Here is a 16098-nt window from a genome sequence, read left to right on the forward strand (position 1 = left end):
GAATGAGAAGATGCTTGGCAGTAGATTCCACCTCAGGCTATACAGGTATTTCATAAGTAGGTCAATGTCAAATCAAGTATTTCAGAAACAAGTTGCAAACCAACTTTTTCAACATGTTTTATCATCAAACTAAACTAATCACACTTTATTAATCCCCTTGGGAAAATTTCTTTCTCCTTATTTACCCATCCTCTTTCCAGGTTGTGGTGGACTGACATATTAATGCGCTCCAGGGAGCTCATGGGGTCAAGGGTCATGCTCATGGAGCCACAGAGGTGACTTTTCCACTGTGGGATTCATACCTACTAATCCCATATCCACTTCTCTAGCCTCACGGTCCCCACTGCCATCTATCACATGTATCTGTAGCACACCGTGCTGTACATGGGGAAACTTACACTGAAAACGCAAGTTTCTATTCCTATTGTTTTAACGTTAGTGCCTCATCAAACTACTAAATTGATTTTTTTTTTAATCATTTTACATGATTACTTGAGTACTTCAACTTAAATATATAAATGCTTAAAGTGAAACATATCTTCCTTTTTTTGACAATTTGCAGCAAAAACAAATTTGTGAGTTTTGATATTATAAGACAGACATCCAGGTCTGTTGAGCACTCTGAAGACTTTACCAGCTCAACATGGATGACTGATGAAAGCCTGAGAAACATGTTTTTCCAGCTTTTAAAATAAAATACAAACTATTTCTGCACACTATTTATTGTTTACTTTGACAGTAATTGCATAGCATATGCCAACTTAGATGTCAAGTTAAGGAGTTTAAGAAGTTCAGTGTAGCATCAATAACCAATTGCATGTAGAAAGGCACGTTTTTCTATGTGAAGCTTGTGTTCATCATGCGTTCTTGGTTTGGTTGGGAAAGCCTTGCATCCCCGCCAGGTCGTACTCTCTGTGCCCCCCTTGCACTTCTCTGTCTGCTCTGTCAGAGAGAATCAGGTCGAACAGAGCTGAGAGGTCTGACTGGACTTTATCAGAAGTTTTTTCTCCAGGCTGTCTGATGTCTGATGTAATGGAAGCTGAAGAGGACAGACAACACACAGACGCAAACACACACACACGCCACTACAGTAGACTGTTACTGTTGTGCGGCTCATTGTGTACAGCACAGATGCACAGAGACAAGGACTGGAGTAGGGAGACATTGTTTAGACAGAGCAGCAGAGAGGCGATCCGTATCGTGTTTGTTGCTCTCTGGAAGGTTGCCTTGCATGTTGTGTTTAGTTTTTAGCAAACTAAATCCAATATTTTAACTCATAGTTGCACTGGATGCAATAAATGTCTGACCTCGAGTCATGAACACTTCATTTCATTGTGCATGCAGTGGGGAGCATCCGTCCGTATACTTCTGTATCAGTTTCATCTACTTTCGGACCACAGAGAGCTGGAGGTTATATAGACTGATACTGGGTGAAAGACTGGATACGTCGCCAGTCCTTCAGGATGCTAACACAAAGAGACAGACCGTCACTCCTTCAGGCAGTTTAAAGTCAGAAATCCAGCAAGATGTGGGCCAAAACCTACCTGGAGAAAAATCACCCATGATCAGGGTGAACATGCAAACTCCAAACAGCAAGTCCCAGACCGAAATGCAATGTGCGATAACTGAGCGAATCATGAAGCATGAAAAACAAAAAGGCCTTATCAAGTTATACTGAAATGCATTTAGTTTCCTGTCCATTCCTATAAATCTTGAATAAAAAAGTACTGTGAAGGATTTTCTCTTTTCATCCTCATGAATAATGTAAACATGTCTGGTGGCCAGAGGTGAAGATTATTGTGCTGCTATGAAATTGTAATTGTGATTAGATTTTCAGATTGAACTAGGTGGAAATTCTTCATTTTTTAATGATAACACAGATCACAACTTTGTTTATGTTCGGTTTCGTCTACCGGTGCCTCCGGCAGTAGAGTAGGTTGGCCTCGGGTCGCGAGATTGCGCTCTAGCTGTCGATGTGTCAGAGAAACGAGACTCTGAACCTCAAGTCGCTGGTTACGTGGCACAGCTCCATTTCTGTCAGTACATTAGCGTGTGAATGGATGTAGTGATTTGATTCTGTTAAAGTGGTAAAGAATGTGGGATCTTTAAAATGCCTCATTAAAGCGACACTAAGGAACTTTTCAACCTTAATAAAACATTTTAATATCTTTTGTGATGATACATCGACTTACAACGAGTTGAATGACCCCTCTGTCACGGGCTGAGGGCGTCAGTATTGCTTTCACTTGGACTAAGAAACTGTGAGGAGGGTGGTAGGAACCCTGCACACGTCATGCGTCACATTATGATATAACATCGTTTAGCCACCATTAGATCTATTACCTCGTCGCTATCCGTCCTTCACACAGCCACTGGAAACAAATGCAGGCGAGTTCAGTCCTACAGCGCGCCAACCGGAGCAGCATTTTATGACGCCACGCACTAGTCCTCATGGGAACTGTAGTATTTGTTCAGGCAAAACACTACCGCTTTTGTCCACTGGCGCCGCCAAAATCAACGGAAACTGAAAGTTCCTTAGTGTTGCTTTAAGCCACACAGTGTGAGAAACATCTCAGTGATTACACTAATCCTCTCCGTATTACCATTTTAACAAAAAAAACTGTATGAAATGCACTAATCATTGAATTTCATTCTCCGCTGAGTAAAGCAGTCTGTAAAACTCAATCATTTTCTGAACTGGGAACACATTTTAATAGCTTAATAGCATATTTTGCAGAAGTAGACTGGTTGAGCGATTTAGCTCCTTAACTTGCTTTTAGAAATCTTTCAAATCACAGTGGTGTAGCGGTACCACTCCTAAACATCCAGACCTTCTCCTTCCATGTCGGTCTCGCCCTTTGTTTAATCTGCCGTTCGGTCATGTTGGGTTTCGTTTGCCCAGAAGCCTGGTGACGGCACTCAGCTCGCACAGAGCCGTGTAAACATGGTTAGCAGCTTACAGTGATAATCCACCCGTACTGTATTTACTCGGGGTGTACAGTCACACGGGAAGCGCCCACCGAGGGGCGGCACTCGTCTGAAGGTCAAAACAGCAACGCACGTTGAGGGAGTGCGGACCGTGGTCACTGCTGTGTAACTATTTGCATTGCCGGAGCCTCGGCTAATGCACGTTTCCCCCCGAGGACGTGTTCGTCCTCTGGACTGGAAGGATTGGTAAACAGGTCACAGGGCTGCTCCTGCGGACGTAGCCATCTCGGATAAAGAGAACAAATCAATACCCAGCATTGTGGCGTCTTCCTACCGCTCCCTTTTAGCCCCAAGATCCAGGCTTTTTTTTTTCCTCTTTTTTTCATTTTGACATAATGAATATTTATGTTTCTCCGCTGAACTAATTACACAGTACTTTTTTTCCAGTTTGTTGCAGTTTCATCCTTATTTTATGCCTCATAATGAGCCTCAACTTTGAAGTCCAGGAACAGTAAAAGTGGCATTACGCTTTGTTTTATGCTCAGGGGTACGTTTGAGGTCTGGAGCTGGCGGTGCATTGGTATCCAGTCGTCAAACTGGGGTTGTTAAGAGTTCAGGTTGTGTAATGTTGCCCAAAGAAACAATTTGCAGCCGTACTCTGTTTCTTACCCAGTTTGGGACTAAAATCTGTCAGTGTTTCAGTGGCATGTATCTCAGCTAATGAGAGACAGCCCAGAGAGAGAACAATGGCTGTCGGCTCGGCTCGGCACGGAGGTGATGGAACTTCATTTTTTTTTTAATGAGATTTCTGTGCTTTTGCAAGGAGGAGATTACCTGATTATCACAATGTAAAGGGAAAACTCAAAGAACGCACACACCAAAAAAATGGAAATACCTGAAGTCTTCCTCCTCCTGCGCCTTGCCTACTTCCTACAGTATTCCACTGCATAGGTGTCTCTTTGTTCACAGATTTAAAAGCCACAAGTTCAGTTCTCACCGGGAGCTCTCCACATTATCCTCGAATGAGGATGGTGTCCCGCTTCTGCTTTGCGCTGCAGCATCAAGGCGTGTATGTGACTCTGTGCATGTTTGACCCCCGTCTGACCCGAGTCTGTATTATTGCAGGGCGTCTTAGTACGGGGGGCTCCCCCTGTGCCACAAATAGGATTTTTCTTTCCCGTGTCATCTCCTCCACTCATTCTCTTCCCAGTAGAGATGAGCGGAATGAGCAGTCCCGACGTCCCCCGGGGGGAACGGGAGCTGGTTGAAGGTTGATGGGGGTGCGAGCGGGGCTCTGCTGACTGTTCCTGGAGGCCTGTCTCCAATAATGGGCCATTGACCCCCGGTATCACGGCAGCATGAAGTGGCTATTCATCATCGGCACGTCCACGCGTCGTCTCGCTCCTCCTCCCCCGTCGCCCCCTCTTCCACGACCTCCCGGGCAAAATTAGGCGTCATGACAAGAGGTGCTCCAGTCGCCTTCCCTCTGCTTTGAGTTCCTTTCCTCTCCCATTCGAATGCCGTCGTCTTCTTTCACTCAGCCACACACAACCTGAACTCTGGGTGCACTCTCTAATCCGCCGCCAGTCTTATCTCAGCCCTGGAACAATAGCTGCAGAGCATGCACGACTCAGAGCTGCCGCCTGTGGAAAAATCGCTCTGCTCCCATAAGGCTGTGGGGCATTCTGCACACAACGGCGTCATCCAAGCAGCCTGTCACAGCTTCACGTTGAGTCGAGAAAACATTTCAGCCTCTCCGCGTTTCACTGTCGGCCAAATGGAATTTCTATTACCGCCGTGCGGTTGTCAGCAATTCGTAAATGACTGATTGCATGGATGCTCGCCGTCACCGTGTCTGTGCTGCTGAAGTGCGTCGTGTCTTTTTGTTTGTTCACAGGCGAGCTGCGTGAGTTGGCCATGAGGGCTATTATGTGATTCATGTAGGTAGACGGGCACCTTTCCAATCCGCTGTCCCCATTCACCTTCTGTTAATCAGCTTTCACCTCCATCCTTAAGAGCTGCAATTGTAGTTGTGCCCCGCAAAGGATCAATGCCACCTTTTTATGCAGTTTCCCTGGAGTAAGCGTGTATTTACATAAACCTCTCCTCCACCAAGACAGTTTGAGGACTGGTTTTGAAGCAGGAGCTTGATTTAGAACCAGCTGTTTGCACGATTTGACCACAAGAGAACGACACTCGCCAGGGAAACCAGCTCCAGAGTGGCACCGACACTTGGCTGGTATATAACTAACCGCGACTGGGAACAAAATTATTAAAGTCAATCAAAACCAAGTGAAACTGTGTGTCACAAAACACAGCTTTTACGCTTGAAATTAAAATATGTTTGGGCCGCTTCATCAATACAGGCTTGCATATCCAATAGAAACACTTGAAAATATGCAGTGTGAGTCACGAAGAATGCTGGGAACATAAGCTACAAAAACCCATTCAGCAACAACTTAATAATCTTACCCAAACTGAAATGTCTCACTGGCTCTGGATAGATTATAGTGGGGAAAACCTGAGCATGCAATGGTCTCTTTTATTAGATCCGCTGACAACACGAATATGCAAACCTCCTCTTTCTTTTCGAGATGCATCGAGGTGAAGCGGTTAAAACTTTGGCCTAAGAGTGATAACAGCCAGGGCTCGACTGTGGGACTTCCAGCATACAGTAGAATCCTCTACACAGGATTTCACTGCTTTCACTCTCATGATTTGAACCTGTTATATCTAAAAAGCTACTTATCATCACGATTTAACTTATCATTCTTGACACATCTTGATGTCTGCAGAACAGATTGCCAGGAGATTTATTATGAGCTTCTAATTTTGTCGGGTTGACTTTTATAATCCTGTGGGGGGTTTTTTCAGCTCTTTGCTGTTTCTCTGCCCACATTTATATTGGATCTCATACAGTTTCACCACCTGTTTGGCTTTTTTGTAACTGAAATATATCTGAGACTACTGGATGGATTTCCCTGATGTTTGGTAAAGTTCTAGATTTGTTTGTCAGTGGTGAAATCTACGCTGAAGCTTTGGCACACGAGCAAGGTTTTTGAACCTCCTGCTGATTTGGAGACAAGTTTACTTATTTTCACAGTGGCAGCTTAATACTGAAATTCAAAAGTCGCCGAACAGCTGTTTTCGTGTGTTTGGTGCCTTGAACTGGTCCGTGTTCATTAGTTTCGGCATATGAAGAGGCATTTGCTGCTCTGCATATTTATCATTCTTGCCACTCTCTTCCTCCGTCTGTGCTTCCCACTTTCATTTTCCATCACTCTCCTCCACTCCCTGTCACAGTCCCCCGGTGTTTATTTCCCCCTCTGTGACAAACTTGCATCACCTGCCTGTCTCTAATTTTCAATTTCTTCCCTCCCTCTCTCTGTTCGCCCGTTGCTGCTCATTGTCTTTTGTTTTTTGTACATCTCCATTCCCTCTGAAGCTGAGGCTTCCTTCTCCTCTTCTTTCTCTGTCTGGCGTACTTCCGTCATTCCCCGCCTCCTTGTTTCTGCCCCGTCTACGTTGTGTCTTCAGGCTTTCTCTCCGCTCCAGTGAGAGAGTGAATCCATATATATATGCCAGTATGTTGTTGAAGGCGCTCTTCTGCTTCCATTCCCTCCAGCTCTCCCCGGAAACAACAAATTTACGCAGAGACAAGTGAACACGCCAACACGGGCATCACCTAGACCAGTAAATCTGACTCCTGCACATTTCTTTCTTTTAATTTTCTGTCTTTCTATGCTTTCGGTAAACAAATGAAAACACATCTGTGGCTTGCTTGCAGACGGTTTACACAGACTCCTTTATTCAAGAGTGAGTCTGGCTGAAAGTACTCCTTACTAACATTTATCTGTTACTGTTGGAGCTCTCAGGAAATGCTGAATTTTAATAAGTTACAAAACAAAATTGTGGTAAAACCAGAAAATACCGTTGTGTCTGGGCCATGATAGAGGTTTGAGGCTTCTGTGCATCCACAAGCCTGACACTGTGTGAACCAAGACAAAGGAGAACAACGGTTTCTGTTGCGTCTTCAGGAAACTGATGGAGATGCAGCCGTGCACGCACACACGCACGTCCAGCTTGCAGATAGACGTATCTGATGTGTTGACAGAAAACCTTGACTGCAAATATTCAAAGTTCAGTGATTGAAGTTACTAGACAAATCCTGTCAAAATATCAAATTGTGCATTCTGTAAAAACAAAAAAGGCTCCTAGAAGATGCTTACATGCTAATTCACGTCTTTGTCTTTGCAGCTTTTGTTCCTTCAAGAGAAAAATGAATAGACGTAAAAATGGAAATGAAAACCGGGGCGAGATGCGAGCTCAGAGCTGTCAGGGTGGTTTTGTCTTTGTTTATCGCAGCGTTCCTCCTGGAGGTGTGTGAGGAGCGGTCGGGAGGCGAGAGGCTCCTCTCGGCTCCGCTCGCTAAGCGAAATGACACTCAACAGTGGGCCACCACGGGTCAAGGAGCAAACACCTTCTCTTGTCAGCCGACTCTCTGACTGACACACACAATACCGGTGGGTGGCCTCCGATAGAGCTCAGTTCCCCCTCTGCCACCGCAAGATCAGCCCTCTGCACAGACCAGGGCAATCAGACGGAGTGAAATCAGAGGTGCAGGGGGGCGGCACCGCTGCACCGGCTTTCTTAATCACCTCTAGACTCTGCTGCCATGTGAGCATGACAGCGTGTCAGGATGAGATTCAAGAAGAGGCTGGTGGTTGTTTTGTTTTTAATTTTACAAATCAAGACTACTTTCTGGTTGAATGTCAGACTTCTCTCAAAAAATAATCATTATCAACAGCTGTTAAGATCCCAGTAAAAGGCTGCAGTCATCTTGTGCTTCGTAGATTCTGTTTATTTGAAAAAAAAAAATGTTAGTCTTCAAATATCGTCTTGAATGTTTTTGGCTTATAAGCTTCAAATATAGTTTAACTTAATACTGTATGTATTACACATACAATCAATTCAGTTCTGAAAGTGTTTTCATAAAGTATTATCTAGTGTGTCATATTTATTCCTGTAATGATTTTGCCTCAAAAATAAAGGAAAGTTAATCAAGAATATATTTAAATTCCCCTTACCCTCACATTTTCCCCACCATTATTCTGTATTAATATTGTGAAGCAGCTGTGGTGCCATTTTTTTTTTATCACATTGACTTTAAACAAAGAAAACATTCATGACTTATAAAGTCAGAAAATTAAGAATGAACTGTTGAAAAAAGAGGGAGAAGTTGAGGATTGGCTGCCATGATGCTCGATCAGCCATTAGGAAAAGTTGGAGTTCCGTGTCTCGCTCAGGGAAACACCGTGTGGACACGGAGGAATCAGACCTGCAACCCTCCGATTGAGAGTCGACCGCTCTACCAACTGAGCCAGAGCCGCTCCGAAACCAGAGAAATATTAACAGTTTCGCAAAATGTCAATAGAAGAAAGTGGAAACCTTGAGAAAAAGATTCAGTTCATTTTTTGAGGAAACTGTTTATTATGGCAATAACTGCAACAAAATACAGTTGAAAGAAGAAAAACATTTTTTCAACATCAATGATGAAATTGAAATTTGAACATCTGAGCTCAACTAAATTTTTATCTGCTTGTTTCTGTGGCTTCATGCTCAATTTGGCACTTTATTTTTGAAGTTTATAGTCCTTATATTAAAGAAAGAGAGAAAGAGAAGAAGAAAAAGAAATGTAATACGGTCTGAATACACTCCAGCTTGCCTGAGCCGGTGGAGCAGCTGCTTTCATTTATTGCGCAATTAGCAGGACATACTATTACATTAACACTGTTTGTCAATCAAAAATTACCTGGAATATCATCTGTTTGAATGCATTTAAAAGTGTGTAATGACTTTGTTTAAAATCCGTATACTTATTTCCTCTTGAACATTTATTCCGAGTCGTGCATGTGGTCAGCATAATTCAGTTCGTTAAAATGATAATTAATTTTCTTAAAAGTGATGGAGCCAATGGAGCAGGCAGAGTTAGTCCTTAAAGCCTGGCTGTCCTGTCCCTATTGTTTTTCGGGGGTGTAAAGTCGATTATATTTAATCCTTCACTGGAGCAGGAGAGATGCCCTCAATCACATCCAGAAACCCCCCCACACCCCTGCCAAGGCTGCAGAGAGGAGGATGAATGCACGCCTCCCGTTCACATCTCATAATGTAACGCTACTTTCATTTCAAGTGTAATCCCGGCAATAATCTGACGAGACGGCCCGTCTGGCTGATGAGGTCTCGATGGCTCGGTTGGTGCGCTTTTGTGCGGCAGGATGCAGCTGCCGGGTCGGCTGCAGTTAATGTTTTTTGATTTAATCCAGAGCTCTGCGTCTGCCCATTCTGCTGCCACGATAATATGCCCAGAGGGCTCCTCCCGTAGCAAGTAGAACAGGGGCCTCCGTGGATTTGCTGCGGGAGAAATGTTCCTCTCTCTTCCCTCGAATTAGTCTACTGGGTTTGTGAACCTCTGCAGGAAAATAATAAGAAAGATCGGATCTTCCACTTGTGTCAAAGCTTCTTTTGTCACTGCTTTGAGATTTGGAGCTCGCTTGACAATGCCCACATTATATCATGCAGAATCCACATCTTTCTCTCATTAAGGGAGGATGGTTCCTCGCTTAAATGCAGCTGTTGGGTTCCTAGCAGCATGCTCTGCCCCCCCCCCCCCCCCCCCCCCCCCCCCCACACACACACACGTCTTTTTTAGTGGCACTAAACAGATGGTTGTGGTCAGTGAGGCTGCTGCCGCTACATGGCTGTTGAAACCCCGCTGGTGGCAGCACACTTTGTATTTATACTTATATAAACTTTAATTGTTTCCCAAAATACTTGAAGCTCTCGGAACTTTGGAGTAGCAGCACATTCTTGTTGTCAGTCGCAGAGATTCTGCTGAGTCTTTCCCTCTTTTTGGCCTCCTGTTAAAGTCCACGGGTGGAAAAGATCACACTTTCCAGCCTTTCAGGGGAGAAGCGCGAGTGTCGAGGCTGTAAAGGGAGGGTTCAGGACGGAAACTGCAACATCCGGGGAGGAGAGCGCAGGAGGGGTAGATCAAGGGAGGGTGTGGTGATTGACCTTTGATCCTCGACAGAGGTTAGAGGTCAAAAACGGAGAGCGATGGATTGCAGCTGTGCTGCAGCCTGCAACCCACTGTCATGTCAATCACTGTAATCCAGCCCGACAGACGCGCCCCCGCCCGGCTCACCAGCCGGAGCCGACTGGAGGAGCGAGCAGGGTAGAAGGAGGCGGAAACAAACGTACAGCCGGACTAGAGGAACATAAAGAGAGCTGCAGGACTTCCTTGGCTCTCGTCCTCCAGAGGCAGCAGGGAGCCTCAATCCGCCGCAGCAATTTATTGAAGGCAGCATGCCACCAATTAAAGGGTTATTTCCATAAGATTTATTTACATGCCCGGTCCCACCTCTCCACCCTGTGCCTTTTCGGGTTGCCACACCTTGCTTTTTTCACCCTCCTCCAGGGTTATTTGTTCTCCTGGAAGGGAGGTAGGACCTAATCGTGCCTCGATCTCATAATGCCAAGTCTTTTAACTGCTAAGATCAAAGAGTGCAAGTTTGCCTAATGCAGAATTACACAGAGATACGGGAGCCTCACCTCACCCCACCCCACTACCTCCACCACCTCCACCTCCAGCAGCGGGGAGCTCCATTAGGCTCAACGCATTGCTCATTTTTCCGCAAGAGCTCCCTTGGGCTAAGAGGCAATTATGCAGTAGTGTGGCATAATATTTCATTCTCTTCACCTTCGCATAGCTGCGTGGCTGTTCTGGCCGCTAACAGCTTCATATGGCCCAGGAGGAAGGCTGCAGAGCTGCTAACAACTTCATGCGAGTACAAGTACAGGACGACGGGAGAGGGAGGGGGGAGGGGGGAGGGGGTTGTTCTCAAGGGCACAGGGCTTCATTAGCAGTCAGGTCTCTTTCGCCGCCTTTTACAGCGACTAAAAACATCTGCATGCGACTTGGTTTTGCTCGGTGGATGTTGAGTAGATTCTAACATGGGTACATGACCTGAACTCGTGGCCCTGATCATCGCGGGTGACATTTGTGTCATGAGATTCTCATCTGTTGAAGAAATTCTGGAGAAAAGCCGGATGAAATTCACTGGACGATGGACTCGACGGTGCAGATAGTTCAACTCCTGCTTGAGTCCTTCTAGCAGAACCTTGATGATAAATGTTCTAAATGACGACTAATCAATTGACCTGTAGGATTTATTGTCCTGACCACAAGTCTTTCATTTCAGACATCATTCATCATCGGGGTATTTTTTTCTTCCAGTGTTCATGAAACATCAATTCACCCAATACAATTTACTTTCTTAATCCACTGAAAGAAATTAATCATAATGTTTTTTTTTAACTGAGAATTTTGAATATTCTAAAGCATGTAGTCATTCTTTTAAAGAACTAGAAATGGTGAAATACATTTAATCTTTTAATGCTTTTCAATCTACTGTAGTGTGTAAACGGCACGTTGGTGTTTAACACAGATTTTAAACAATGCAAATATTCTTCTAACACTCTGGGAAGTGTCTTTTAACTGAATCGCCTTTAAATAAATAAGTCCTGCTGCTACATAAGTGTGAAAACATCAGACAGATAACCCTACAGCCCTGTCTATCTGGTGTGTTTATATATGCTCTGCAGAAACTGTGGTGGACTCGAACTCCTGACTTTAGATAAGCAGAAGATCTGGAAATGTTCCAGAAACTGTTTACTGGTTCAGATTCTGACTAAATGTGAAACATGTGGGTCCTCTCTTCTCTGCTGTGTGAAGATTACACAAGGTGAAACACTGCTGCGCCCACACTTGTTTTTTTCCCCAACCGCCATGGGAAAGAGAACTCCCCGCCACGTCGAAGCAGCGGCAGGAGTTTTTCCCTTCCAACCGTTTTCCCCCCTCTCCGACTCGCACTGTGGTTGGGTGAGCGGCACACGCTATATCATGGCTGCTGCTTCTTAGGGATTGCACTTCAAGCTCTTGAGCAGAATATATATTATTCATTTCTCCGTTGTCGAGGAATTACCTCCTTCTGAAGTTGTGGAGTAATTTTAAAGAATTTCAACTGATCACAATTTGATCAGTAGGGCCAGACGCAGACGTATGACTTTACATGACGGCACACATGTGTAAACCGGCTCAGGCACGTCAACATTATGAGGTTGGCCGTTTGAGCTTTTGAAACTCTGGTCTGATAGCTTATCAATTGTCGTTGTGTAACTTGGTTTTCACACTTTCACAGCAGAATGATCATGCTGGTGCTCAGCATCTCACTGCCATTTGCATCAAAGGCCCTATGAGACTCTGGAAAGAAGGAACATTGTTAGTTTCTCTTGATTTGAGCGCGGGCCGTGCGGCCTGAAGCACGGCAGCTCAGATCTCATCTGTGATTTTTCTTGTACCGCTCTGTGCATGTGCTGATGCTCAGCTTTCTTTATTTCAGTCCCTTCTCACTTCCCGCTCGCTGTCGCTGCAGCTATGGCGAAGTGCCGTCGTCCCTCATTATAATGGCCTGTTGAAATACCTGCCTCTTGATTCATTCCTCACTACCGCACATGCATTGCTTCCTTAGTAATACTGGCAGGTAGATTTGCATTTAAAATATGGGAGCGAGCGAGAGTGCCCATCTTCTGCCGTTGACAGTCTGTAGCTGGTATCACGGCGTTCACACCATCTGCAGGCGTCTTCTGGCGATATTAGTTCATCCAAGAGAGCCTTTCAGCTGCGTGTTTAATGCAGGCTAGACATTTACTGAGGACACGTCAGTGTCTTTTAGTATCGCTCCTTTCTCGTTTGGTGAAGCCCAGCTTGATCTCATCTTATTTTAACTGAACAAACTTGGCTCAACTATTCAGCCTTGTGTGTGAGGATGTGAATTTGAGTGTTTTGATCTTCTCTATGATGCCATCAGCTGAAATGAAATAACCAAATAACAAATACTGACCGAGCTTAAAGTCTAAATATGATGCTACTTTGTCTCCCAGGCAGATATTTATTCTGTCTTGTATTATAAATTGCGAGTCTGTGTGTCTTGTTGTGCTCCTGCAGGCATAACTTCATAGTTTTCATTGATAGATTTTTATGTCGGAGACCTGACAGTAACCATTGGTCTGTTTTCCTTCTTCCCCCCAGAGATCAGGTCCAGCGGGCGAAGCCAGAAGGAAGGATCTGTGAGGCAGCTGCCCCTCTACGACACGCCGTATGAGCCCGCCGAGAACGGCGGGGACTCGGACCCCGAGCGACTGCGCTGCCCCAGAGAGAGCCGGCTGCCCCAGGACGACGAGCGACCCCCCGAGGAGTACGACCAGCCCTGGGAGTGGAAGAAGGAGCGGATTTCCAAAGCTTTTGCAGGTAACATTCTGCACACAACACTGATGGCTGACTGAGGAATAATTTTCACACATATTTCATTTTAATGCACATGTAAAGATATTTCTACTTCATGGAAATTGCAAAGTCTTTCAGCTCTGCCTGCTTGTTCGTCTTCATGTGGGTGAATTTGACGTTGACTGTTCGAAACCAGTTCAGCCAGATCTCTCTCTGTCTCAGGGTTGCTTCATTTTTATCACAGTTCCATCTCAACCTGTTTTCCTTTCGCGTTACTAACACAGTGGTCTGTTTTTCCAGCTCTAACAAATTTGATTATGGCCTCTGTCAGGTTGTGAGGGCTCTGCTGCAGCTGCTGCTTCAAACTTAGTAGTTTTTTTTTCCGTCTCTCTCTCTCTCTCTCTCTCTCGCTCTCTCTTTCTCTCGTTCTCTCTTTCCTTTAATGCACCCGCTGCCTTCGTTTTGCAGGTGTCCGGGTTACTCTTTGCAGTTCTGATCCATCTGCTGCCTGTTTAAACTCGGGTTGATACCTCTGCTTCTCGGGGTGGGGGCATGATTGGTTGCGCAGGTGCATGTAGGTGCAGGTAGTCGCTGTGGTTTAAGAGCTTCAGCATGGCTAACACAGCCATAACATCAAACAGGGCTGTTCCTGGAAAGACTGTGGCTTTGGAATTTAAATGTGCTCCCAAAGTTTGGAAAAAAAAAAAAAAAAGATGGGGGAAAAAACACACCAATCCTTTTAACTGAACGTAAATCATCAAACCTTTCCTCTATTTTTCATCGCCCCTTTTCCTCTTTATATATTTTTTTTCTTTTTTTTCGTCCTTGAACAGCTCTGCTTTGTTATGACTGCATTAGCTACGAGGGCTCGGTAAGTGGCACTGGATCAGGTCCCCAGAGAAGAAAGGACTCCACTTCTAAATCTCTCACAGGTACCACTGGAGACGGGGTTGGGGAATGTCTCTCTCTTTCTGCTCTTATTGTAGCTTTGACAGTGATGTCTGAACCTGACAGTTGCACTTTGGGAGTTTTTCCCCCCTTCCCTAAGCTCCTTTTAGAATGAGACTGAAAGCTGGAAACCATTAATATGATGTGTATTTGTAGTTTTAGGATTTGGTAAACATCCAACTCCTTAATGTCATCTATTCCATTCAGATCTACTTGCACCCACTGAAAAATTCTCGAGCTTTTATCTTTAATTTGAATAATTTTATTCATGTGCTTCCTGCTTTGCCCAGCTCCAACTGAAGACACATTCATGGTGAACGCACTTCAGAATCCACCTGTGTAATTAGTAGCCAAACTTTTACTGTTGATCCTCAGAAGAGGTGAAGCGAGTGACATACAATCCAGTTAAAAGACAATAATTAACCGCGCAGTTAGATAAACACTGACACACACTCTGATCTTTTGCCTCTTCTACATATAAACACAAACGATAAGAAAGTCTTAATCAAATGATGAATTGAGAAACTGCACGCTTGTGCGTCTTTTAAGTAAATCCGATAAAATGAAAAGCCATCTCCAGCATTTGAACCATAATAGGTTTAGCAGATCATTATTTTGTTAAAGATTCATAAAGTCTTGAGTGTGAAAGCGTCCTCCACTTGATGAGATCAGGGCGACTAAATCATCAGCGAATGAGCCGCTTCTTTTCTAATTACAGCTGAAAGGAAAAAAACACATTTAGATGATCCGTCGCCTCGAGGCTCGCCGCGGTGTTCAGCTGGAACAATAAGCTGCTTGTGATTTGGTTTTTTAGACTGAGGTTCATGGATTGGAAATCAGATCTCACAGAAAGAAGCTAAATTGCAAAATAAAGAGCATTAGTATTATTTTCACATATTTCAGAGTACGAGCAAAATATAATTTTTTTTTATATTTTCTATTTCCCTGCAGAATATCATGAAACCCCAAAATTCTGAAGTAAAAATAGATTTATTTTTTCAAAAGATCATTTTCTAATGTGAATTTTTTTTATAACTTCACCATTGTACATTAATAAGTCCTTTATTCCAATAGTACATGCATGAACTTGTTATTAAAGTATTTCCATGTCAGTTCCTGCCATGTTAAGTATAACCTGCCTGCTCTGCGTTGTGATTTACCTCCAACATTTCTCCCTCATTTCAACATGCATCTATTGACAATTAACATTTGGCTTGTTGCAGGTTTTCTTTTTTAAGTATACAAAATTAGCAAAGTACCTAAATGTTTAATTCCTTTAAATTATATTTTAAATGTGCTGCAAACATTTTTTGTGAAAAGTTAGCATGCAAACCAACTGAAGAGGCTGTTCCTTTTACGTGATACCACTTTTCACCACATGATGGTGTTTTGAGTCGAACGTTTAATCTGGAGGGAAAAGCTGCAGGTTTGAATCCTCTGCATTGCATCTGTAATGATGGAGCAAACTAAAGGAATATATATTGTTTAAGAGATTTTTGAGAGAATAACCAATAATAAAATGTTTGTGATGGCCTCAAACATAATGAACACATTCTCATCTGGCTTAGAATAACATCTATTAGGAGATGTCAGCAAGGCTAAAATGTTAATTTTCCCTGCAGTGGAGCTTTCAGGTGTATTTCAAACACAAGTCAGAGAACAGGAGGTTGGTTATTCTTCTCAGAGTGAAAGGAAAGTAGAACTTAAAATAAGGACTTAGCAATATATGTGCAATATACATGTTTCAAATAAGTGACTGAGCTGTGATACGTACAGTATTGTCTCAGTGCACTGTGCATTCGTTCTCTTAAAGAGATCTTGTTTTGAATTCCTCAGTCACAGTTCTGCTCTTTATGCAGATAGTGAGCAATAGTTAA

General features: G+C 43.9%; 1 protein-coding gene across 5 annotated transcripts in view; it reads left to right on the forward strand.

The window, feature by feature from the left end:
- The window catches only part of shf (Src homology 2 domain containing F), a 125303-nt gene that overhangs the window by 80283 nt on the left and 28922 nt on the right, over positions 1–16098 (forward strand). For 3 of the 5 annotated variants that reach the window (XM_030095795.1, XM_030095802.1, XM_030095817.1), the window contains exon 3: positions 13079–13297. In XM_030095795.1, coding sequence (XP_029951655.1) covers positions 13079–13297 — 219 coding nt within the window. Of the gene's footprint in view, positions 1–13078; positions 13298–14106; positions 14206–16098 lie in introns of all 5 variants that reach the window. The other 2 variants (XM_030095790.1, XM_030095809.1) reach the window with 1 other exon arrangement.

This window comes from Salarias fasciatus, chromosome 1 (genome assembly GCF_902148845.1).
Source record: "Salarias fasciatus chromosome 1, fSalaFa1.1, whole genome shotgun sequence".
NCBI lineage: Eukaryota > Metazoa > Chordata > Actinopteri > Blenniiformes > Blenniidae > Salarias > Salarias fasciatus.